The following is a 27,916-nucleotide window of genomic DNA, read 5'->3' on the forward strand; positions in this document are numbered from 1 at the left end:
AATCAACCTGACAAGACTACATGCCATGTAAGGATGTAATGGAGGATGTAATGCTCATTATTCACCAGAAAACAAAAATTGTTCGATGGGGGGGGGGGTTCTTCGATTATTACCCCACCCCACTGGTGGGGTAAAAAATGTTTACATTTTAACATTGATCAGGCTCAGCGTCTATGAGAGAGCAATTTAATCCAAGACACTCATTTACAAGTGGAGCTGTTGTTTTTAACAATGCACTTGGTTCTAGTACATTGCCCTCGATCAGCAGGCTTTTATTAACAGCCTTCTCTTTTTCATTCAATCAAGCCTTTCTGTATTCTCCTTTTATTGACCTGCAGATAGCGTCAGTCTTTGAATTATTTCATGCAGACTCTACTTCACGCCTTCAGGATGCCAGGGCGAACAAAGACCTAGATTAACTTACTTATCACTATATGCAGGTTCTGCACAGACCACCCCGCAAATCATTTTCACATGCAGAGTGGCAAGCAAGAGAGGAATTTTACATGGCTGGATACAGTACAGTATGTTATCGCCTAGAGTGGAAAAGTAGGTCATCAGCCTCACAGGGAGCTTCACTGCTTTGCTCTGCAGAGCAGGATGCTCACTGCAATCTGACTGCACAACCAATGTTAACAATGTTTAATCCTGTGTTATGTGTCTGCGTATGTAGCATCACCACATTTATGTGACCTGGATGCTTAATATTTACCCCACAATTCTACATTCAAAACTTGCTAACATGCATCTTAAAGCTTCTGCAGTATTCCTTAAAAAAACAATGCAGCACATCAAGCTGAATATTATGTGCCAGGCACTGAAAAAACAAATAAAGTGACAGCAGTTTAACAGACTGTAAGTAAACACCGTTTAATATAAATGTTGCCTAAATCATCTGATCCACTTCTGCAGCTACAGCATGCACCAGTTTTAGCAAAGCAGATGAAAAAGAAACAGATGTTGGATCAGGGAGAAAAACAGAAAGACAAGTGGGAGCTCATTCTGATGCATTCAAATTAACAATAGCACACTGAGAGCACCAGACAAACAAAAGAGTAGCTGTAACATGACATGCAATCATGTATGCAATACAAGCACTGCTGCCAGAGGAGTATAAGAAGAGTATAGCAGAGATACACTTCATTGCTGTCTCTTAAAAACAGATGCAAATGCTTTACTTTCAATCCTTTTAGACTTCAGAACATCCTTCAGCATCATCAACCATCCAGTTGTAAATGAATGCCTGTAAGCAGCGGGTAGGTGTCACCGGCACTGCTCTTGACTGCTACACATTTCCAATACAGTCTTCTTCGTCACCATTGGCAACTCATCCTCCTCCTCAGCAAACACCACACGTGCTGATCCACAAGGTGCCATTCTTTGTGTAATTCATTTCTTTCTACATGCTTCCCCACGGTGGTGGAAAAAAAAAGAAAAGGCAAATGCAACATTTCATTGCTATGTCAGCGAGGCCTGACTATGTCTCCTCTTAAAAAATCAATGATCCAACCACTCTTGACATTTTAAGAAAGTTGATGTTAAGCGCTGGGTGTCTTAAAACATATTACATCTCAGCAATATAAAGTGTGACTTTGCCAATTCCAGCAAAGAAGTCTATCTGCCAACATCAGATCATTTGTGGGTGGTTCTTCACAGGGATCTGACTATTCAGGATGAGATTATGAATGCAGCACTGCCCTGAATCTTACATTTGGGAATATATCAAAAGCTTCTTTTTCTCAACCATCTTCAGCTTCTACCAGACTGGAGCAATGCTGCCAGTGCTGCACAAGAGGACCTACTCACTCAAAGTTTATCTCTCCTGCACTGATTCTACTCAGCTTTAGAACTGCTAGTAAGATATTATTACATTTTAAGCTTAGGAAGGTATGGTATCAGGCTGAATTACTAACATTTCTGCTTATATTCTCTAGCATGTGTAGCAGTTTCAGAGTGAAATGGGCAGACAATGCTGAAAGTCTTCAGCAGAAATTGAACCACGTGGCACGTGTCTTTGCATTAATGGAGTACTAGGAGAACCCACATGCACTGAGCTTTGAAACACTACTTGAGCTTTCAACTTCTTATGCTCACATGCATGCACACGCTATCAAATGACTCACCTTACGGCTATCTTTCTTGCTATTTGCTAGTCAGTAAGACTTTGTTTTGGCCATTAGCTACAAAGGAGAATATCTGGCTCTTACCGGCTCACTAGATGTTTGGCTGTTCCGATCTCTAGCTCTTTGCTTGACAAAATCCTTGTTTCATTTAAAAAATAAGTCAAACTCTAATGCTAAATGTTGTCTAAACACAAGCCGCCACATAAGACATTTGCTGAAATAAAATAAAGTATAAAATTGGCAAAATCATAATTTAATCCAGATCTATCTGATTAAAGAATAATAATATTAATGATAATAATAAGTACAAATGTGATGCTAACTTTTGGTATTTGACAGTTTATTTGGTCTGTGCCAAAAAAGTATTTAGCCTTAAAAGCCAGCCCTACTCTCATCTCTACAGACTACTGATTATTACTAATAGTTATAGTATAATAATATAATATAATAACGGAGGCTAAATTCATTTGTATTTGGTATGACATTTTTGAGTTGTCAGTTCCCTGTGATGAGCCACAGATATCAACCCTCTAATCCCTTAGGAATTACCCTGCATATTATGCTGGAGAAAAAACAGTGAGCTACAAAGATAACTTGACATGGAAATAGTTGAAGGGATATCTACTTGCACAGCTTTCTGACTTAGATTTAGTCATTATCGAAATCCTTGGCTCAGACACACTGTCACAGAGCAAAATGTTGTGCTCATATTACCTTCAAGACAAGCTTATGCACAAATTCAGACTCTTATAATAATTAATAATAGTAATAACAATAATTAATAATAGTTAATAATAAGTACTTGGTTCTTTTGAATCAAGGGTTAGAGAAACATAATTATTTTCTTGTTGATTTGTTCTTTAACAAGCGGCTCTAAAAATATTTGGCATATTTAGTTTTTTATTGTAAGTATTAATTAGGTAACAAGGTAAATACATAAATTTACATATTATCAAATTCATATTGCAAAGTCAGATAATACAAATTGTTTTCCCACATACTTGACACTTTCACAAGTAAGCAATATTGTTTTGCTTTTCATTATATTACACATTCCTTTATAGCTTGCAGGTTCCTTCTTTTTATTTTCCGACATATTTCATTAAATGTATTCCACCACTAGCCCGTGTGGTGACACTAAGCCCTGGGAGGACATAATGATAAAGTTATAGTAATTATTCTGGGTTTCTGCACACTTTAAACATTTTTATTTCCTTTTTAAGACCTTGACAAATGATTTTAAGACATTCTGATGGCTATAAACATGTAAGACTTCTTAATAAACCCTGTAATTGAAGGATTAATGATTATACGATGGCTGCCGATCAAAACAGAGATCATGACAGCATTGCATCAAAAGAATAATAATTCTGGCTTACTAAGCATGTAAAACATCTCCCATTAGAGCTGATTCCACTCTTTGCTACATGTGACAGGTTGTCGGAAGTATCAGATATCATACAGGACATACACCAATCACCTGGGCCATTTGGAATGAAATCAATATGTACTCAGCCTTGCTAGAGTCCCTTTTAATTACACTAATAAAGTGAATGCATATTGATCTCCGATAACGCTCCACATGCCTGCACAGTTCAATATACTGTAGAGGAGTAAGCAACTAATCAAAAAGAAATATGGTGGTGTTTGATTTGTAGCAAAGAAACTTCATCAGAGCCACTGTTCAGAAGGTTTCTGATGGAAATTCAAGATACAGTATTTAATGTAGTATGAAATCCAGGTAGAACAGGTTTCACAAAGATAGTAAATTTACCTTAGACCCGGCAAAGCAGATAAAAGTCAGACCAGACTAGAGCCAGCAGAAATCGATAGGGTCAACAAATTGGCCACTAGTAGCTTACTGACAACTTCTGACAAATACAGTATGTTGCCCCAAAAGCAACCAGAAATTACTGCACAAAAATACTAATGAATAAGTTAATTTATAAAAAGTGTCTCCATTACAGAGTTTGTCCACCAAAGAGCACCGACACATATATTTTTTAAACTGTATACAGGTTCAAAATCTTAATTAGGGGTTGTACCAGAACAGGTTTACATGGTTTATTTTTCAAAAAACACCATATTTTTCTCATACTGCACATTGCTGCAGCTCCTCTTTTCACCCTGTGTGTTGTACGCTCCACTCTTGAGCTACAGAGTGATGCATCTTACTTGTAAAAAATCTTTGCTGGGGGTTGCACATGCGCAGTTCCCAGGTAAGGACTACTAGCCAATCAGAAGCAGAGACGGGCGGATCGTAAGAAACAAGGTAGTGTGATCCAAATCAAAGCCGCTTCAGACTGCGACTGTAACCTAGCAGATGCTATAAGTTACTCACAAGTCCACAACCACACAACATCATTGTTCCACATCTTACCATAAACCACTACAAAACTCACCATATTTCAACTCAATTTTACATAAAAATTGGCCAAACAATTTGAACGTTTGCTCAGTAGCTTTCACATCGGGTGTAACGTTAGCATTATAGTTATAACTTTAGCTGTGTCAGCCAACGTTTACAACAACTCCGCACTTGAACAGTCTGTGAAGTTACATTGCCGTGTTTATTTTAAATATAATTCACAACCAATAAAGCATACTTACAGGTTGTGAGAACAGAGTCGGAGTTGCATCGTATTTTGGGACTAAACGCTGAACTGTTGCCGGTGTTCTGACGATCTATGCTGCCTTGCTGAAAAATGCTACCATAGCGCAAATCGATAGACTCGACTCTACTCGGCCCTGCTCTGTTTTCCATTGCAGATAGTACCCAGAGATAGTACGTAGCTTGTTGTCATAGCGACGCCACACACAACTGCCACGACATAATGTTCAATGCGACACACACACCAGCGATCCACACAGCTTTCTCTTTTTTAAGTTAAAACGTTTCAACATTCCTCAGAATGTAAAGACAGCCACATGCGGAACTCCTCAACTCCGTTCTGCCATCACTTCTCGTAAAACTGTCAATATTCGAAATCTTTAGCGATGAAATTCCATACGAAAACTTTCTGTGGGCCTCCACTCAGACTAGCTTGGTTTGAGGGCGTGCCTGACCCCGCTAGCCGCTTGGCAAGCTTTATAACGCGTTTTCATTGTGACGTCACAAGTAAAGGAAGTGAAGGGCTGGACTACAAACGAGCTGTTTTCAAGCAGTTCAAAGCAGTGCTTTCTGTCGGAGATGGGAACTCCCTTTGGGCTGGACTTTGGGCTTTTTCACTTTGCAAACCTCTTACATGCACAAAAAAGATATATAACTCAATAAAGGAGAGGGGAAAAGCCAAAAAGGATAATACCACCTCTTTAAATTTGGCAAAACTGAGACTGGTTATTCACTGTGTGGAAACAGAAGCTTCCCACATGATGGTCTTCTGTTCCTCAGCACTGCTAGGAAATTAAAACATTAACAACATAACTACAGCCTATATGACAACCTGTATACAGACTTTATGACAAAGAGTATGAGACTTTTTCTTCCCTCTAATCATAATCAATCCACTGAGCCTGGTAAGTGATTCCTCACACAACCATCACAGCTGGTGTTTGCCTGCAGTCATACTGCTTACTCTCCCACCTCCCCATGTTTCTGCATACCGTCAGGTCAGCTTATACTCACACACACGTATCAGCAAACAGATGAGACATCAGGAGTGTTGGGGGGGTAACTGTAGTGCTAGAGGGTACCAATAAAACCATCCTGCTTTCTGTTGGCACACCATATTGCCAGGGTGGTGAGTAAGGGCTATGTTTGCCCAGGCACATGGCAAGGAGTGCAGTTGTGCTTATGGTTATATGTGCTCAGACTCCATACGTATGCAATATTTCGATAACTTTGGATAGCCAAGGAACACAGAATCTTGTGCTGTGTTATGCTTGCTATGTGGTAAGACTTCACAACTGTTGTGGTGGCAGCCCGGCTGACGGTGAGTGTCCTGGTTTTTTCTCCTTTTTATCAGTTATTCTGCTTTTTTCCTTGGTTTTCTGTTCCCTCCCTGCCTGCCTCCCTGTGTTTTCTCCCCTGTGTTCTCTCTCTCTCTCTCTCTCTCTCTCTCTCCCTCTGCTCCTGAGCCCAGCCAACTACCTGCACCTGCATCTCATCAGCCACCTCGTCAGCCTGCCACACCTGCCAGTAATCACCTCGTGACTGCCTGTATTTCAACCACGGTTCTCCACACCATCCTCGCTTGATCGTCGTTGCTCCATACCCGGTGCCACCTCTGTGTTCAGGCTTTCATGTTTCTTGTTTTGTTTTTTTTTCATATTTTCCCTGTGCCTTGTTGCCATCATCCCTAATCCTGTCTGTTTCCCTCCCAGGTACACTCATCCACCGGCCCTCTCCTCCTCGGACTTCCCTCACGGCGTCCTCCCTGTTCCCCCGCCTCTCCTCGCTTCCTCGGCCCCAGTGTTCCCCGGTTCCCTGGCCCCCTGTCTCCTTGGTTCCCCGTGCCTGTGCTTTCCCGACATCCACCTCTTCCTCCCCTCCAGTCCCTCTACCCCTTTCTCCCTCAATAAACCTCCTTCCCTCCGAACATTGCATTTGGGTCCTCTCTGTCCCCACACCACACAACCCCCATAACAACTTTCACATTTCTCTGTATGTGTTTGAAAACCAGAAAACCATTTCAAATTGAAAGATGCATCACAGGAAATGGAAATGACATCCATGCAGTAAAATAATGAACTCTCTTGTGTTTGCAACACGGCTGAAATTTCATCTGTTAACTTAAAGCATAATTTTATTGCATTTTCCCATGTGGCCATGAGGTGCTTGCTGTGTACTGTAGCAGCTGTTTCATTACTACTGACCTGATGGCTGATATTCTGGGAGAGAAATGGGATATTGTGCCACTTCCACCTGGAAAACATGTCTGCATGTTGGCATATGAAGGTCGGACCTGGCAGAGCTGGTAGTGAAATGAGGGCCTTTGCGTGTGCATGCACTGGATTCGTTGCCGTGGTTACAGCACATTGCCTCACCAAAAGCAAATTACGAATATCAACACATTTACACATTTGTGTGGGACGACTGTAGAAAAACTATACTCTTAGACCACAGTCTCATTCAGTAACAGCTTTTTTTCTGTGCTCTGTTTTTAACCTCAGTTTGTGAAGGGATTGAGACAAACATTGATAGTATTCATGTACTTGTTTGTTTATCAGCTTTCTCTGAAATAAGTCATAAGATTTTGAATGCTGAATAGAGATACAGATTGAACTAGGGCTGCAGCTTTTCAACGATTCATCGATGCGTTGTTTAAGAAGTTTCTGCTTGACGAGACGCTGGTCTCCAAACCACGTTTTGTGAAGAAAACACAAGTGAAATGGGAAATGAGCGATCCTGCACACGAAACAGCTGTTGTTTGTTATTATCAAGATGGCAATTATAAAGACAAAGAATCTGGGTGAAAGGATGGATTAGCACACGCAGCTAGCAGGGATTGTCTGAGCTACAGAGAGAGCTGGAGGTGAGTTAAAAGGTGCAGCTCCCCGACAGCCATTTAACTCATGACTGTGAGGTTACAACTCACGGCCCAAAAAGGAGAACAATATACGCACGTGTATACATTTTCAGCTGAGGTCTGCGGCTTATTTTGGCTAGCCTTCAACTCAACAATCAATCACGATTTCAGTTAATTGCTAAAGTTGCAGTTACTGTTACCTTGTCTGTGGTCCGCTGGCAGAACACCGGCTGCTTTCTGATTCGTTTTACGGTGGATGGACAGTAACATTACAGAGTTGTTGTTTTATTTAGCTTGAAATAATCCCATACTTTGGACACTTTCTTCTTTGTCTCTCTCTATTTTCTCTCTCTTCCTCCACTTTGCAAACAGCGCCATTATAATCACGTCTTGTTCACAGTGTAAGCGCGATGTGCGACAGTAATAAATGTCCCTGCGAAACACTGTGCTGAAAAGTTACCTGTATTAAACGAAGTATCGATGCAAGGAATTTGTGTTGATGGATTTTATTTATCGATTTTATCGATTTAATCGATGAATCGTTTCAGCCCTAGAGTGAACCCCAGCATGCTTTCGAAATGACTTATGACGACTCCCTATTCACGACTTTCCCACTCACAAATTCCTCTAATGATCTCTTCAGGCTGATTTTTTAACAATACGTTTGGCATTTTGGGCTTTATTTGAAAGTGACAGTCACACTATTAAAGGCCACCAGATACCCCCACTGGTTTTTGACTTGGCAGTAAAATTTATATGTGAAACCGCAGGAAAAGCAGGAAATCCTCACATTTGTGACTTAATTACTATACAAATAAAAATGAATGAAGTCGACAGTTATCCATTAATGATTAATGGATTACTCACTTCAGCTCGGCAGTCAAGTATTAGTAAATGTTTTAAAAGGAACAGTTTACATTTTGAAAAACAAGTTTATTCGCTGTCATTTCAATTCAGCTTTTTTGAATATGAATGTAAAACAACAATATTGCCAAAGCTACAAATAAATTACAAAAGAACAAGTAATTTCATACATTTCATTAAATGCAGAGAGTTGGGTGAGAAGATGCTTTAAAGAAAGTAAATATTCCTTTTACGGTGATATAAAAACCAAACTGTCACCATAACATGATCACATCATCTTGTTCAATTAACGTATTATGTCATCTCACTGTAAAACACAAGATTCATATTTTTCTCATGCTGTGAAAAATGAAAGGGATACACGTCACAATACGTGAAGGTGCAGTAGGTTTAATGACTCTCCAATAAGGGTCTTCAGAACAGCAGCCAGGAAGTGAAGGTCTTCCCATTGAGACCAATCTTACACAGGAGACCATGCATACTTTACATACAAGCAAAACACGGAAAAAAGTCAGATGTGGTTGGCGCTGGCTGAGGCCTTTAACAACTCCAGACACAAGTCAAAACCATTGTAGCTAGTTATGATTGACAATGGCTATCTGAACTGTGAGATGAAAACAAACACTGGACTATTTAACAAATTAACTCTAACATGGGTGGAATGGTATCTGTATGTTAAATCAGCACAAGACAATGAAACACAGCGTATAAATGCAACCCTAAACAACAGTATAGCTCTTAAGCATAATTAACTGCAGAAACAAAGAAAAACATGTTGTGACTGGATATGGCAATATGAGAAAAATAAGACAATGAGAGAAATAAGGCAAAAATAATGATTTTAAGATTAAGTATCAAGCTAAACCTATACAGGCAGCTATATAGATGATAGATACTTTAAAAAATTAACAAATGAATGAGTAAAGAAGTGCTTTGCTGTTATGATAAGTATATATAATATCTATTTCTAAACCTACATTTCTGTCTCAAGCTGAATGTAGTTCAAAATCTAGAGGCATAACATCTTGCTAATGGCATTCACATCTTTTGCAGCTTGACTCCTGCACTGGACTTTTATGAATTACTGTCAAATTAATGGCACATTAATTCAGTCTGGAGCCAACTAAATAAGGTCCCACACAAAAACTTTTAAATAAACTAGAGCAATGAAAAAACATCCATCTATACTACTACTAACAGATAAGCATCATGGCCATCTCTCTCAACCCTAACCTGAGCTACAAATGTTGCCAATACTGATGTTTTTAGACATGTGATACACAATACCTTTATGATTTAAACCTAAATGATTTTTATGGCTACTTGGGGGCAACACAACTAACTGTACTTATTATTTCCCTTTAAAGTTGTTATTTCCACATCCAGCAGAAACAAAGCAACAGTTCATTTGGAGTCGTATTTCTGGCCACCTGATGAATGCAAGTCCAATATTAACTCTCCTATTAACTCTCCTTTAGAACTGTTTTTAGTCTCCACCAACTCTTGTGGGAAATATGTGGCAGTTTAGTTTCTAAATGCTCAATGTTCACCAGCTAGTCGCTAACTGCTGTTTGGTGCTGGACAGGTACAGTGTGTTTATCAGAGCTTTTTTGGCTGAAAACAACTGTCTGCTGCAGTCGAAAATGACACTGATGAGAACGGTGAGCGTGAACAAAAACAGTTATGACCCAAAAACAAAAACAGTGAGCTGAAAGAAGCTATAAAGCTCCGTACAGAAGGGAACTGCAAAGTCATTTGATAATTCTCTGCGAGTTCATCAATAGGAGTGACACCTTTCAAACTACACCTAGTCATTTGATCCATAGTTAATAAAAAAATACAGCAACTTTAAAGTCTACAAGGAAAGCCTTTCAGCAGCCAGGAAGGAAACCTGGGGGTTTCATTAACTAATTTGACATGGAAATTGAGAATCACCCAAACAGCAACAGGAAACTGCCTGTTAATGGCGTGTGTAGTTCCTGCAAACAATAAGTCAGGATGCACTTACTGTAATGTAAGCCAAAAGCAACACATTTGGCATTTCATACTGAATTACAATTTGTGACTGTTAGAAATGCAGTCCCTCTATTAAGTTTTGAACAATTACAGTCATTTTTAAGGAATTGGCTTTGTACGGTCACTTGTTTGGACAGGTATCATGTTAAATTATGAGGAGCTCAGCGACAGTATGGCTTTATTGTGAAAGCAATAATTAAGAAAATACTTCAAACATTTCTAAAATCTCTGAAAAAAATAAATCTGAGCTTTACTCTAAAGAAATTAATGATTCCCTGTGATGGAAAGAAACATTCACGTCCCAATCAGGTGTAGTTTACTGATTTTTATCTTCATAAACTTCAAAGAGAATTAATCAAAGGTATTAATGCTGTAAGATTAGTGTTCTCTTAGCAGTAAGATACAACTTTTAATCACTTGGAAAACTCTGTAAGATTGTATTTATAAGATGGGGAAGGATCAGGTTTGTCATCTGCAAAATACAGAGGATAAAAGCAGTTCATTTGAGAGTATGACTGGAAAAAATTATTTATTTTTCACAATGGGGTAAACAGGAAGAATGATACATCTCCTGAAACCTTCATCTTAAGCTGTTCAAAAGCCAACCTCTGCTTGGCTAAACATCGCCATCTGTTACCTCTCTGTTAACTTTTTGTTCATATCAACATCTAGCAGTAATATTCAAATATGATGGTTTAAAAAAGTCACTTAAAGCATTTTCGTGCCTGTTGTTTTTGTAGAATGATAGATGATAAAAAATGTATTCAGGGTATCATTCAGTATGAATATAACCATGGCAACCAGGCAGAGAGGAACGGAGATGAGACTGGTTCTTGCAAACTAGAATCACTTAGCTTTTATAAAGTATTTGAACTTCATTCACCAAAATTCAATAATGTACTCAATGTACCCGTAATGACACGTCCCCTGTCTGAGGAACTTTCAATGCAAATACACAATTTGAGAGAAAGGCTTCTACATCATAAATGTAGACGTGTTTTCACATATTTTTGTGTCTAAATGACTAGTAGGTACAAAAGGTTTTGGAATCTGTGCAGTAAATGGCTGGCAGCCGCAAACCCGTCAAAATTACGTCCACCAAAAGTGCTTCTTTTTGCCACTGACTCAGGGTCAGACTGTTAAACAAGGTGCCTAACAACATCATGGAAAGTATCCCCATGAGTGACTCCTGTTGGCACCCTTTGTTTTGTAAGTCTTGCTCAAGGACAGTTCACGCTCTAAAATCTCGTGAGAGGTGAATTGTTGAAAGAAATGCCGTTGGAAACACAACAACCTCTCATGAGATCAGTGTCAAAATAAGCACTTTTTATGGACATTATATTGACGAATACGTTGCAGCCACTGCAGCTGCCGGCTGAAGCCAAAATTACCCTTTGACATATTATTTGTAACACCAGGATAGGGCCTCTGTGATGCAGGTGCTGTGTTTATGCAGATGACACTAACTTAATCCCATCGCCAACACAGTGCTCCTTCTGGTAATACAATTGTATTACTGTACATGCACTGTTTAACTGGTTCATTGTTTTGCATTTTCATTGGCCTACATGGAACCAATTAAACTGATATATAGATTTATACATAGGGACTTTTTTCATCCCTGATGGGAATTTGTAGGTTTGCAGTACCAGTGGTTTACATAAATAAAATTACAGTTACAAAACACAAAACAAGCAAGCATGAGAAAGGTCAAAAATACAATTAACACATCTACAACTATATATCAGTCCCTCCAGGATTTTGCAATGTCGCGATCGCAGCTATTAACACACATTCAACAAATCCCTGTGAATTAAGCAAGACTTGCAATTTTGACCAATCACTGCAAATTTGACCTATCATCGCCATTTCCCACAAAATGTTGTCATACGTCAGCCGGCTCTCCTCCTTGTTTCAAGTCGCAGCAGACATGTGATACCAACATCTCACATTTGCCTACAAAAACATCAGCAAAGGACTGTGACAAAACAGTATTCATATCTTATTTACCAAAGCAGTATTGTGGTCGAACATAAAAGGAAATTGTCTACTGACACTTTCCCACCACAAAACATAACATGAAGAACGTCAGAAATGCATGGAGGACGTTAGATGAGACAAATCACTGTGACACAGGCTGTGGCATCCTGGTCAGTTGCAAGCACTGAAAGAATCACGGTAAGCTGGTTTAAATATGCATGATTAGGGCTAGAGGTAGGTCAGTGAAATCCTGGAGGGACCGATATATTCACACAAATACAATAAACCAATTTACAAATACATTTTCATCCAAAGCTGTGGAAGGTGATTCTTTCTATGGCAGAGATTTTTTAAAATTTCTAATCACTGAAGGGTTTATGAGAGTTTTCCATAAACAGTTGAAAGGTTTAGGTCTGGTTTACTTTTTAAATCTTTCATTTAGTGTGCATGGTGCAGCTGTGTCCTTGCCCATCACTGCAGAGAACCAGGTATTTCATTTCCAGCAGCAGTACCTCCAGCTTGGTTGTGCATTCTTTGGACAGAATTATCCATGTTCATGGGTGCAAGGACAGCAAAGGTCTTGTTGTTGTTGCTCTCACCTGTTCTGATGACACAATTTTCTCTTATTGTTTTGGAAAATCTAACATTAGCAAATCGGACTGATGGCCAAAAGGGGGTGTTAGTCTGTTACTGTTCCTAATTTACCCTCTATTGGAAAAAATGACTCCTGTGGCATGTACTACGAAGCGGGGTAACTGGCTTATCCAGGTAACTTCAGGAGTGACTTCGTGATGTTGGGTGTAACTTCTTGATTAACCCATACTACGAAAGGTGGATAGGTGTTAAACGAGGTCTTTTGCCATGGCAATTTACACTGCATCTCTAAACTTCTCCGAGCAGGTTTTGTTTGTGGTTAACTCGAAGTTACCCTGCACATGGACTACACACCATATCTGTACTCAGTGTTAATGATGAGAAGTAGGATATTAATACACACCACTTCATAAAATATGTTTAGATTTCATCCTGATTTGTTCCACTGCGGTTGAAATGAAGTTCTGACCACAACAGTATTAGCTACATTTAGACAGCGAGCTCTGCAGCCTCAGGGATTTTAGAGAGGAATCTTAATTAATTAACGGGATAGTTTCTTAGATGTAGCCCATCAGTAGTCTATAGCCTAATTGAATTCTCCTAAGTGTTTTCACATATTTAGATTGACTATTTTACGTGTCTAAAAAATAGGGAGCCAGGGTTGGGGTTGATAACTGAGAAAAAAAATACATAGATGAAAGTGTGAAATTTACAAGAAGAAAAATCGGAAATTCCCCGAAATTCATGTCATAAAGAATCAAAAATCACTCTGGTGTTTTCTTCTGAATACGCTGAATCCAAGGCAAAGTCTCTAAGGTGCGTGATAGTGATTGTTGGCTAAACTCAAGAGTATTTCCTCACTGCTAAATCCGATTGCAAAGTTTAATATAACTTTCCAATGCATGCTTACTACACGGCAGATGTGTGTGTGTGTGTGATGTTGCAGCCTTGCAAAGTGAAGTTTTTCTCATAAATGTGTGACTATAATGTCAGAGAATATTCAAGTTTTTTCTTGTAGATTAATATTGGAAATTAAATTCTGTCTCAGATTATTACCCCTCTCCGCTGGCTCCGGACCTCATGTGCAGTTGTACCTTTACATCTTAATCATATTACACATAAAAGAAGAGCCCATAAAATACATAATCGAGATTTGAACTACAATAAGAACACTGTGAAGATAATTAGGCTACAAATTTACTCCATGCGATGCCAACAAGCCTCCCTGGCTTTGTTGACCGCCACGATATTAGATTTAGCCATTAACTTGTCTTTACATTCATAATTTCCTGACACTACAAATGTGCATTCCTCTGGAGAAATACGGAGCATGCGCTGTTGCGAAAAAACTCTGCCTGCATGGCCGAACACACCCCTTTTATGCGAACGCGCACCAACTCCAATTAAGTTAACACCGGGTTAACATGGACTCAACTAACAAACGTCTTATCCACCGTCGTAGTACCGTTTAACTCCAGTGTAGACGGTCAGAGTTTGTTAACCCTGAGTTTGCCTGTTAACCCCGAGTTAACTCTGAGTAGGTTGAACTCCCTTCGTAGTACAGGCCACTGGTCTTTGTCAGAAGACCCTGTATGTTATGCCAGTAAAAGCACACGTGTAATAAATTACATTAATGATGACTGCTTTACATTTAGGTAACCCGGTTTCAGGACCCTGGGCTCACTAGGACATCTAAAGGAACTGATACCTCGTTAACAAAGTTAGTTCCATCTGTGTCTTTCCTGCTACTAAAAACAGTCTATGATCAACAGCATTTAATTTGAGTCTAGAACGTCTGCTGAAATATTATGGTTTTACGTTAATCTTTACATCATCTGGCACATTTCGGAGCGTGTGACTAGACCACTGTAATATAGCTGCCCAGTCACCTGTCTCCCTATAGACCAACCTGACTATTAGGAAAGCATGTACAGACAGCCAAAGGACATGTGAGGTGACAGAAAGAGAACATTTTTGTTCTCCTCCTTGGAAGGTTTTGATTGTACCACAGGACAAATTCAGCTAACAATGACTACAGATGTATTAGTGGAGAGGTTCGTAAATCACATCTGATCACACTGACATTTCATGTGGCCCACTGCCCTGTAAAGTCTTCATCATCTTCTCCAACTGCAATTACTTACTAGTGCATATTTTCAGAGTGAACACATAATCATCTCAAGAGGGATTATTAAAAAAAAAACTGGAAAGCTCCTTTCATCATGTTGTTTACAGCCCATGACCTATAGTTTTTATATTATAGTGCAACGAAGCATCTTAATAAAAAGGTCAGTTAGTGCACACAGTGTAAAATATTATTAAACATTTTTTATATTTAGCTTTGATAATGTCAAACTTGCTGAAATGCTTATTCTATTACTCGATGTTTTCTAATGGTGACAATTTGAAGACGTCACCAAGGAAACACATCTGCTGTCCATTTTCACTATATTCTAAGGTTTTGACTATAAACAATTAATAGATTAGACTAAAACAGCTTCATCGATCAGGAAGGTAATCATTAGTTGCATCTATAGTCTTCATTTAATTATGAGATGTTTGTGCTGCATATCTCTGTGTGAATGTGGTCAGGATTATGCTTTGACTTAACAAACATTATTACATGATGGTTACCTTTTCAGCTCAATGTATTTTCTGAGTCTAAGCTATTATAGAGAATCTTAAATGTTTCCATTTAATTTGGCCTGATTTGTTTCTGAGGTAATTGCGTGGATTTATAAATATCTTGAGCAAAGCCCATATGCCCATATTCTCGGCCACCATATACCTCTCATCCTTTGTCTCACCATCACTCTCAACCCTGCATCAAAGGTTTTTCCAAAAACAATTAAGAGGTCAAGTTCATACCAAGATACATCCAGCATCTCCTAGATCAACTGGCTTTGATGTACAGTGTAGCTAATGTTAGCAGTTTGATTTTGACACAGGTAACATCTTGATGAGTCTTGGTCCTAACAAGACTTTACCGCTTGCTGATTCAGTTTTTCACTTACCTACCGTATGAGAGAAGTTGGAATAATGAAAGATGATAAGAGATGTGTCCTAAATTAAAAATGTGGCTGGTAATGGAAATGTGATTGGAAAATGAAGGATGGGGAACGATCAGGTTTGTCATCTGCACCGTACGGACGATGAGGATTGAGAATGGACTTCATAAGTATTGTTTTGCATGTATTTGTGAGCTGTGATAAATATGTCAGTTAATTAAACATAGCTTTCCTCTAAAACTTCCATTATGACTTCAAAGACTGCAGAAAACTGCAGCATAAAAACTGCAGGTATCACAAAGTCAACAGAGGAATGCAATGAAAGGGCAGAAAACAGGCACCTCGGCAGCAACTACCAAAAGCAACATTTCAAATTGTGTCACAGAAAGGTGAGATTATCATTACCAATATATATAAAATTCACAATATATTTAAGAAAGACAAGACACAATGCTCTAACACTAAGGGATTATACAGCAGTAATTCTATGTGATAAATGAGATAAATCACATCTGATAGGACACCATCTGTGCGTTTTGTTTTATTATGTTATTGCAAACTGCAAACCACCCAGGAACAGAGATTTTGCCATTATAATACCATGTAGGTCATTTGACAAATCTGTTTCCATCACTCTTTATCTACCTGTCACATCTTCTCTTCCAACTTTTACATTTGTATCAATATTTCTAATATCAACACTGAATCAAATGATTGCTCTTTTCTGCGCTTTCAGCTTCTTTTTGTGTTGTTTTGGTTTTATGTTCTGTGCTGTATGTATGGTTGATCACCACCATCACATGGCAGACAAAGTTAGCTATATCGAAGAAAGTCAACCATCTAGCGAGCCAAAGGCTTAGATATAGTCATAAGGGTGATTTATTAGTGAGTTAATGCGATACAGTGTATAGTTTTGGAGCAAGCACACATACCCGCCATATACTAAAATTAAAGGGGGAAAAGATGCTGCATGAGGTCAAAGGGGCAGGTGGATTTTGGTGCTGTAAAACTCTTGTAGTTGGCTGCTGATTTGACATTAGCCATTATGGAACTTTTGAAAAATTCTTCTTTTGGGGTGAAACCTAAACACACAGATGATACACATATTTTCAATATCATTATAGCTGATGTACTGTATATCATAAATACACATCATAAATCTGCTAAGAAATCACAGAAATAAAGTTGGCCTGAGAATCATACCATTATTAGGTTTCCTTCAGTAATAGTTAGAAATACCATGTGCACATTATAAACATAAACTACTAATAACTTATTTGGGATACTTTTAATGGTGCCAATTTGCCAGTGAATGTCCGTACTGTCTTTTTGTCCTGTCAAGTGTATAACTACAGTTTTTAGTTTTGCTGCTTAATATCTGTTGTGACATTACTGCGCACATAGAAATGTTTGAAATTACTGACAGCAGCGTCTCATTAATCATTAAAGTAAATTGTTAATGAAAACACCCATACATAAAGAAATCACCTAGAAAGCTATAGGGTCCAGGAGAGGTGGAGAGAAATTTCCATGTGGGAGATAAATCTGAGAAAATAATTAGGTCGGGTGGGTGGCATGTGGATGATTTATGCGTAGGCCTACATGCGGATTCCGATAATGTCAGAGCCGATCTGCGCATCCCACCAATTTAACTGCTATAGTCGTGACCTGATGAGTGCAAACAGCTGCTGACGTCAAATTATTAGGCTGTATCTACAAAAACATCCTCTTGCCTTCAGCACTAATTCGCTGTATTTCATGTTGTCATATAGTAATAATATTGCCCATTATGTAGTCTGCAGATCTCATTCCAAAAGTATAGTCCTGTGACAACAGTTGCAATTGGGGCTGTAGGCTACATTTGAGATAAAGGACGGATGATGAAACGTTCACCCTCATCAAGATGACGTCTGGAAATGATCTCCTGTTTACAGTCAAAAGGCATACAGCCAAAAAGAAAAGCTTGGGAGTGAGTTACTGAATTTCTCCTTGATACTGTAATCTGTGACTGTTAATGCTTTCAAAATAGGCTATGTTTATTGCAACCTCGAGATTCTTCTACATGTCATAATGTTGCCAGACATTTATGAAGATCTGTAGCCTTTAAGTATTGGTGCTGAAAGTTGGTCTGCTCACCTGATCATAGCACTAGGCTCTAACAAAATCTCGTACATTTGATGCAGCTGTGCCACACGTCATACTTTATTGACGTCACTTTAAAATGACAGCTCTGAAGCAAGAACATCTCATTCAATTAAATGCAAATCGCTTCGATTCCTCTCTCCTCGAGAGGAGAGGAATCGAGAAGGTACAAAAATGAAAAATGAGAAAGGCTTCATAACTCAACAATTTTTAAAATATATATTTTATATGTCCCATCAATAGGATTCATATATTTGTAAAACACTTGTCACTCTCTATCCCAGAGGTTGGCAAATAAGTCTGGCATAGGGCCAATTTTTTTTCAAGCTGTTATATGACGGGCCATTGACAAAATCAAATTATTTCAAACCACGTGTATGTTTAGCTCAGTCGGTACTGTGCGGGACTCCCGTTAAGTTGAATGTAGGATCGCTTCCATCTTATAGTACAGTGGTTCTCAACCTTTTTTGGGCCAGTGCCCCCCTATCCATTATCCAGGTCCCTTACCGCCTCCAATCAAAAAAGATGTTGCTATTTGCCCAGAATATTGTTGTTTTTATTGTTACTATTGTTATTAAAACATGGAAAATGTGATTGTGGCCCCTTTTCATCTCAGTAATAAATTAATCCATTTTAATTCAGTTATTGACTGGACTTTTATTAGCTCATCTGTTAATAACTTATAACTCAGTGTTTCCCACAGAATGACAGTGTAACTGTGGCGCAGCTAGGGCCTATATACAGCGTGCTAGCCTCAAAAACCCAGCTGTATTCTAACAGTAACTTAGCTCTCCTTATTAGCTAGGCTCCTTACATGCTTGCCAATAACTTTTAATAGCTGGGTCTCCGACAATTGTGTGACAGTTGTGTTGCACAGATTTGTGCAGCTTTGTTCACGAGGGAGAGAGAGCGAGAGATCGAGGGACGGATGAGAGAGACGAGCCAGAGGATGTGCTGCACGAATACGATTTTAAATAGGCCTAGGAAAAAAAATCTATAATCAATATGTGGCGGTCAGCGTTGATATTGTGGCAGGCCGCCACAAATAAATGAACGTGTGGGAAACACTTCTGCTCATGTTCAAAACTTTCTGCACATTCAGAATCTCTCCCACATATCTGAGTACTCTGACATGTAAAGAATAAAAGTCGTAATGGGAGACTAACGTCATTAGCCTATTTAAAGAGAATTCCTAATATTTTACTACATGCCCTATGCTGCATTATGTTACTGATTCGCTGGAAGTATCCCCTCGGCGTCTAACAGACAAAACTGAATGAGACGAGGAGGTGCTCATGCCAGGGGAAAACGATACTAACTGACAACACCTGTCATCAGCCAGAAATCTCCAACTCCGTTAACTTCAGCACTTCTGATAAAGTGCCACTTACAATCCCCAACAGAGCAAGTTTGGGCTTCAGTTTTTAATGTTTTTATAGCCTACTGAAACTACAGTATAGGCTATGTACGCTTTGGCACAAACTGTCTGCGACTCACAGCGCGAGGTGGGTCCACGTCACCCGCTGGTGTCCCAGCGCTGCTTTCAGGGTTGGTCCGACAGCGGAATATCCCTCTTGTAAATGTGTAACCACTGTGATAACAAGACGTTCACGGTGTATTCCTCAGAGAAATAAATACTTTTCAACCAAGAAAGAGAGCGTCAATTTTCCAGAGTTTACACAGTAAACGCCATGTGGGTAAAATTTTAGAGATGATACTCCCGTTCCTGTGAAGGCAAACCACAAGTAGCTGAAGGAGAAAAAATACACAGTCTCGTCCAGTTGCAGTGGACTAAACTGGCAGGTTTTAATGTTGCAGACCACAGTTTTTTGCAAGTAGTTTAAAGTTTAAACTTGTATTGTTGTGGATCTCCCCTTAGAATTTCCAACCAACAAACACCCCCCAAAGCATCTCAGCGCCCGCCTTTCCAAAATATTGATCCAGCGCCCCCCATCGTCCCAGAATGCCCCCGTTGAGAAACACTATTATAGCAGATAGTTTTTTTCTCCCTTGTTAAACAAATTGAATAAAAGGACACTTTTGCACATGCTCACAATAAAGCATGTGCTGCAGTGATGTGTGCACGTTCTAGCGTTTGATCAGCATTCATTAACCTATGAACAACTTATTTTCATTTCCCTGAGAAAATTCAGGGAAATCCGATCACACGTTTACTGGCGGCTTTTTCAGAGGCGTGTCAAGCAAGCCAGAGAATCTTTTGAATGTCCTTCAGAACTCTTCAAAGTAAAAGCTCTTAATAAACTCGACATGAAGCATTGCTGTAAAAGACGTTCTCGTGCTTTATTTTAGAGGCACAATCACTTAAGAGGAAGTGATTGTGTGAGTAACTGTTGCTGTCATGACTGACATCTATTTCAGCATCAGCCATTATCAGTTTATTTATCTTAATATTATTATTATTATTATTATTTATCTTGCTATCAAAGCAATCTGGCCCACAGGCCGCCAATTGCCAACCACTGCTCTGTCCATTCATATACATAGATTTACTGTGTGGATGCATATGTAGAAACCACATGGAAAACATTTAACACTGAACTATGCTGCAGTGACCCCTATATAACTAATATACACATCAATCTGAATTATTCTATTGTGCATCAACTTTTTCATTGCATTTTAAAAAAAAATCTGTCTGTGAGTTGTGAAATGCATTAGCACTCAGGATGTCATGCTGTAAATCACCCTCCTGCCTCAGGAAGTACTCAGAACTCACTTCCTACTATATGAAGCACAGACACTTGTGCACTTTGCCTTAAATAGGCACACATTATCTCATTCACACACACATACACAAGGCCTGGAAGATGTGCAATCACCTCTGATAGTCTCTGTGTAGATGTCACTCTTTCATGCTGCGACCAAAATAATCTTTATCAGGGGATTTGTTGGACAATGTTCATTTTCTTAACACAGAAGAACTCACCAATAACTCTCTGTATAGGTGCAAAATCTAAATCAAATATATATAATATATATAAAAAAAAGCATCCAAGTGTGACTGCAGTGAGGACTCACTTCCTGCTAGTTCAGCACACATCCATTTATTGAGGACTTAGTGGTATTCAGCAGAGACATGATGACTAACAGTACATAAGAATATTCTTTCAGGTGTGGGTTGTTGTGAAGTTGTCGTCACTGGGTGGACAGTCTCACCCTGAGCCCTGGTCTCTGTCATGAGAAGTGAGTCATGTCTGCAATGCACTATTATTATCATATGCCTGGGGAGGGAATTTGAGATTTAAAGGGGGATAAAAGGAATTAAGTTTGAAAAAAATAAAGTATATTTTGGGTGAAAATGTGTAAGATTGAAACTACCCCTCAGATAGGTTAGTATCTTGCCCTATCTGAGGGCAAGATACTTCTTTATGTGATCATCTGCTACCTGTAACACGATGGTAATTAGATATCACCAATGTGACAGATAATAGCTACAGGATCTATATGTGCTGAAGTACAATGATTTGTGATTGTAAGCAACAATAATATTCTAAATCAACCTGGTTGTTGGAATACATTTTATGATTTATCAATACGTTTTATTTAAGAAGTACAATTACCAATCATTGGTTACCCTAAATTGTCCTTAGGGTGTGAGTGTGAGCGTGAGTGGTTGTTCGTCTATGTGTGGCCCTGCGATGGACTGGCGACCTGTCCAGGGTGTACCCCGCCTTGCGCCCGATGTCAGCTGGGATTGGCTCCAGCCCCCCCGCGACCCTGTACGCAGGATAAGCGGTTGACGATGGATGGATGGAATTACCAATCATATTTTATCTAAACTCGATTATGTTGCTTCTACATAGAGAAACAATAACTTAAATGCAACTTTTCTACATTCACTTCTACGGGCATAAAATTGTTGCACAGCTCTCTAAGGGCTTAAACTTCTCCAGTGACTGTACTTCGTCTTTAGCTGTATTTCTTTGCATTTATAATATTGCCACCAGTTCTATCCAGTTAGGACCACAAAATACACAAGTTAAACCAGCAATCCTCCAGCGGACTTCAAAACTTTCTGATTATGGTATGGCAGTTGGCATAGACTTGTTTGTTATAAGGGATTTGCCTTAAGAGGCTGTTACTGATCCCAAATTCTAACTTCTTTAAACAATCAAAAAGGCTTACGGATGAATTTTCTGCTAGTGATGGATGGGTTCCTATTCTGTTTTAGTCCCCCCACTTTTACAGTTTCAGATTGATTTACTCACTAAAAACTCTGTAAAATGGGTTTTCTTACTGTCCAGCCACCACAGTTCAGATGAGACAAGCTTATGAAGCTTTACCAGCAGCAGAGAGTGCATCATGGACTTTCTTTGCCCTCGGTTGATGAATTACCGTCTGACTGGTGGAGGTTTACATTCAGGCTGAAATGACTACTCAGGACTGAAAAAATGCATGTTTTCTGGGTAAAAAAAACATTTAATGTACAGTACATTTACATTATATAATATATATTTAATGTATAGTTTTATTTATAGCTGTAGAAAAGATGCTTGAAGTGAACACAGATCAAAGATAAGGCAGTAAAATCTGTGCATAGTGAAGATGTAAATACAATTTTTATTTTCTCAATTTTTTTATCATAAAGCATGAGCTGTCTAAAACATGTTAATTGTTATTACACTACCATTTCTTTGGAAAGCCTGAGAATTGATTTCATGATACTGAGCTGTTGTTTTGATTTCCTTTTTTTTTTAAAAAAGACCTTCTGAATTCATGGGTGCCCAAACAGACACTATTGAATGGGCTATTTACAAGATCTGTACGTGTACATTGTTGATCCTCACTTCCTGCATCTTACATTTAAACAACATACTATTTGTGCCTGGTTCTAGCTCTGATAAAAACCAGTCATCTAGTCAGTCGGTTCAACAGAGAGCTCTGGAGTCTGGTGCAACACGATGTAATCAGTCTTTTCTTACAACGCAGAGTGGAGAGAGAAGAGTTTCATATGTACCTGTCAAGTTTTCTTTTTAGCCATGTGACATGTGGCTTGAAGTATCAGCCCAGCCAGTTAGCGAACACGAGAAAGCTCTTTATGTCTGGAAACAGCTCAACAAAATGTTCAACAACTTTGTTCTCCTCCACATAATTTCTGACTGTCCATCTCAAGTCCTCAGTGACACTTACCATGAGCTTTTATATAAATCACCTAATAAATAATCTGGTTGATTATGCACTCTATGTCCTGAACAACATTGTTGGAAGCATCAGAAAATACTCATTCTGCAATAAAAAAGGGGATAGGTTTTTTAGTCCCACAAGAACTCATGATGAAAAAACTAAATAATCTGTAAATGTATTAAAAGATTTTGGTGCACCCCTTTCATGCTTCAGCAGCTATCATCAAGTGACTCATCTTTTATTTGCCAGAGCAGGTCAGTATATTCTCGTACACAAACGAGACAAATACAACCATTATGTCGTTTACATTTTGTCCTCAGCTCAATCTTAATGTAAAAAGCTAACAAGCAGCAACCTTCTGCATATTCTCTCTCACAGAGGATGTTATTTATATATATATCTAACATGATTCTCAGACAATCTTCAGACAACAGGGAAAATTCTACTGGATTCCTGTGTCAAAAAATTGCACGTTCCAGTATCACCAAAAGGGATGTTATTGAGATGCTTTATCCCGGTTGGAAAATGCGCTTATTGGCTTTTGTGCCAAGATAGACAATAAGACTCATCAATCACATCTGTATATAAAAGGTGTATATAGTGTACTTTAATTCTTCTTGTATTTTTCTGTTCTATTTTTATTTAATGTATATATTCTTATCTGTTGTGTACATCAAATTTGAAGCTACAACCAGCAGCCAGTTAGAAAAAAGCTCGGCTCTGTCTAAAAGTAACAAAATTCACCTACCCACTGTACCGTTACATAATTTCTTGCAGGTTATAATCAACACTTTGACATAACAGTGGTACCAGCGTTAGCTAAAACAAAAAAAACACAATATATTTGACATGATTTGCAGTAATGTTAGTTTACCTGTTCAATAGGGAGAAAGCCGAGTCTGGGACGGTTTTTATATCCAAAACAAAGTGGAGGTCTCCCCATGACTCAAATACCTTTCTGATGTTTTCGCCCAACGTCGATCTGATTCTCATTTGGCCTGACTGGCTTCAGAAGCGCACTTTTCGTTGTTTTTATCTTTACGTGGAGGGTTGGAGTCTGTGTTGTGCTGGGAGCCGGTCTTTTTTTAGGTGTTAGCAGACTCCATTTCGTTAGCTGCAGTGTTGTCACTGTGTGTACAGTTCAGCATAGCGGCTGTTCCAAGCAACCAAGTAAGCAGCTGAATGCTTCATTTATATGTGAGTTTATAACCCATTCATAAATAAGCAATAAAAATTTGATTCATTTCATTAAAAAACCACACATAGTCCCTTTAATTGAAGTTATGGTATTTCTCAGGCAAGAGCAGTGACTTACTTATTTCTTCGCTGGTTGCCTGGCAAATTAATGTCAAACTAGGACATGAGCATATGCTACAGTGCCTTGCAGATTGCCTCAGTGATGTACATTTGTACTAGTCCTCTAGCCTATGTTATTAGTTTGCACACACACGAGTCATGAATCTGTAACATTTGCTATCACTCACCAACACCGCAGCTCCCTGACTGAAAAAATAAAGCACATTCTTCAAACCCTGTCTTTTTCTTTCACACCTTCACAAGGATTGTCTTACATTCTCGGTTTTATCTCCAAATGAATGTAGGATGTCTCAGCAGAGATATTACTGGCTATCATTAGCAAAACAAAGTGCAAATACAAACTTTGTTCATTGACAAACAAAGTAAAAGTAAAGGTAAAAGTAAGTGTGAAAGGTCCAGATTTATAGAATCATATATTTGGCAATTGGCGCAACCTCCTGACGATAGCAGAAAACATTACTGAGAGAGCTGCCAAATGTTAGCCCTCCTTAATATTATTAAATTTTCCCAGGTTCGGTGGGGAAAAGCTCCAGTTTTCACACATTTGGCACCAATATGTGTTCCTACCCTACAAAGTGACATAATGATAACTCTTCCTTCTTTTAAAGTTTCCTCACAAGACTCCAGAAGTAACCACGCCGGTTCGAAAAACAGTCTTGCACATAACCGCCCATACTTAATCTGTTTGATCCAATTCCTCTTAACATCTTTTAAAATATTAATGTTTTCTACAAAAGCATCAGACCATGTGTGCTGTTAGCTCTCTGAAATAGGCTACAACAATGTTCCCCATGCTAGACTGATTTAATCATACCAATGACCAAATTCAAGATGTCAGACCACATTAATAATTGTCACCTTCCTGACACAGAAAGGCTCCAGCCACCCGGCAAGTTTGAACACAGCCTTCTTGCTGTGAGGCAAGAATTCACATAGATTAACATGTAGACTAAGGTGTTAAATTTAGGATTTTTATACACCATACTGTATCTTAACAGCTATTTTATATATTATTTGTTATCCTGTTATCCGGATGAAATCATTAATCTTAACTACATTAATATTTTTATATGTCATGGTATGGCAAATGTATTCAATACATTCTTATAAAATAATATAACAGTTTTACTGTTATGCTTTACATGAGACCAAACTTCTCATATTAATTTGGTCAACAGAACCACAGCATCCATCAGTTCTACAGGTTTATCAGACGGGTTTTGGTGATGCAGAAAAAGCTTAAATAAAGAGAAGTTTGTAGTTAAGTAAGAGGACATGTGGCATAAAAACTACACTTTTACAAGCTTTTGGTCTTCAGATAGCAAACACTTCCTGAAGCTCGTTTGGTTAAAGGCTGAAACTAAGGAGAACACTTATTCTTTCTAAAGCTGATGAAAGAGTGAGTCTGAGTGCAGCCAAAACACCTCTGTATCTTTCCATCTTCAGGTTATCAAAACTTGACTAATCATCCTGTAGCTCCTAGAAAGAAGGAGCAAAAAAAAAATCAAGAGCAAGATGACAGCAAATAAAGACAAGTGCATTGGATAAGAGGGGAAGCAACAATGTGGTGGGAGGGTGTGTATTTGTTATTTGTGTGTGTGTGTGTGTGTGTGTGTGTGTGTGTGTGTGTGTGTGTGTGTGTGTGTGTGAAAGGCAGAAGAGGAAAGGGAGTGTGTCTCCAGCTTCAGAATCTTTGCTTTTTTCCACCACTGTTGTCAGCAGACAAACAGGAATTGTTTGTTGTATTTCTCTGAAGGACAGACCGATTTAGTAGAGTGGTGCTGAAGTGTAACCCTGTTAATGTTTAGTTATAGTCCACATGTTTAATATATTGAATTAAGCCTTCTGGGCGATATACCAGCGAAAAGCTCTGGGAAGCTGTGCTGCATGTTGACAAGATGATATCTGACTTATCTCCAAGTAAATGGGCACTTGTTGGCAAATAAATAACACAGTTACAGACTGTGTTTCAGTATGACTGTTGGAAACATGGACAGTGATATGGCCTCTTTTCTGTGCTGTGGCTGAAATGATTTGCACAAGCCTTTGTCCTGGATATTTGGAGGAAATCTGGGGATTTTATGATATGATTTTATGCTTGGTCTAGTCTAAACTTTATTTCTAGTTGCAACTGCAATGTTAATTTTTTTCTGTTTTACTCCTTTTTTCACGACAACATCATGTTGAGCTGCTTGCGTAGTGGTCTAACCATTGCTCTCAATCAAGTGGTCTGTAGATTTACTGTATTTCACTCTGCGCCTGTGGAGACGTTCTGCAGCAACAAACATTCCTTTTAGTTCGCGAATATAACCCGAGGAGCATTCACCAGCTGCCACCTACCTAATAAAAGCAGTTTCACTTCTCTGGCTGCCTTCTCTCCGTCCTCTCGGAGGTTTTTGTCAATCATCTTTGACCTCTCCGCGGCAGCCTTATCCTCGGCGCTCACCGTACAACCCATGGCTCCAAACGCAGGGGCGCACCGACCACTCGCGCAAAACAAAAAGAGGCTTCGATGCTGATGATCTCAGCGCGCCGGCTGATGCCAAGAATAACGATGGAGCAGCTCCTGCGTCCAGCCGATTTCAGAGTTTTTACCCAAGCGTAAAAAGTCAAGGTTCCTGCTCTCCTGTTCAACTAGGAGCTCAAAGATGAAGCCGACGCACCGAAATCATTTGGTTTATTAGACTGTTACCGCTGGTCCATGTCTACGCGCTCAAAGCCCTCTGTCCTGCATCCATGCATGTGCTCGCTGCTCGGCTGCAGACTATCCTGTCTGTCACTTGTCTCGTCGGCCTGGTGAACTGCTGCAGTCCTTGCCTTTCCTCAGCTGGGCTCCTCAGATATCCTCCGGTATTCCTAGACAACTGGACGCGATCGAACAGTCGCATCGAAGTGACATGGACAACTTGTCGCGACAGTCCAATTAGAACAGGTGAGCTCTCCGCGGTAGCTTGTGTGGAACCAATTAGGGGTAAAAACAGTGAGGCGTGATTTCAGGAGTGCGGTGTGCAGACTGCAGTGGGAGCTGTGCCAGCATCAGTCCTCAGCATTTGTCATGGATGTAGGCTCTCAGACGACGAACACAACCAGCAGGCTGAACTGCGCTCAGTGACTATGAAGGAACAGGTTTGTCTTTGCAAGGATGCAGGACGGGACCTTAAAACGGAACGTTAAAATGGCTAGTGGTTCTGTCACATGTTTATGACATACCTTGGCACATAATCAGGCTGATAGAAGAGTTGGCAGCCAGCGCCCCCTA

At 39.2% G+C, this 27,916-nt stretch overlaps 1 protein-coding gene across 3 annotated transcripts in view; it reads right to left on the reverse strand.

Moving 5' to 3' along the window:
* The window catches only part of gnai2b (guanine nucleotide binding protein (G protein), alpha inhibiting activity polypeptide 2b), a 62,277-nt gene extending 34,411 nt beyond the window's left edge, over positions 1–27,866 (reverse strand). The window contains exon 1 of one of the 3 annotated variants that reach the window (XM_046076156.1): positions 26,998–27,866. In XM_046076156.1, the coding sequence (XP_045932112.1) occupies positions 26,998–27,115 (118 nt within the window). In that variant the 5' untranslated portion in view covers positions 27,116–27,866. Of the gene's footprint in view, positions 1–5,748; positions 6,015–6,938; positions 6,994–26,997 lie in introns of those variants that run through there. The other 2 variants (XM_046076158.1, XM_046076157.1) reach the window with 2 other exon arrangements.
* Between the last annotated feature and the right edge of the window lie 50 nt (positions 27,867–27,916).

The sequence above is a fragment of the Micropterus dolomieu genome, linkage group LG18, assembly GCF_021292245.1.
Source record: "Micropterus dolomieu isolate WLL.071019.BEF.003 ecotype Adirondacks linkage group LG18, ASM2129224v1, whole genome shotgun sequence".
Classification (NCBI taxonomy): Eukaryota; Metazoa; Chordata; class Actinopteri; order Centrarchiformes; family Centrarchidae; genus Micropterus; species Micropterus dolomieu.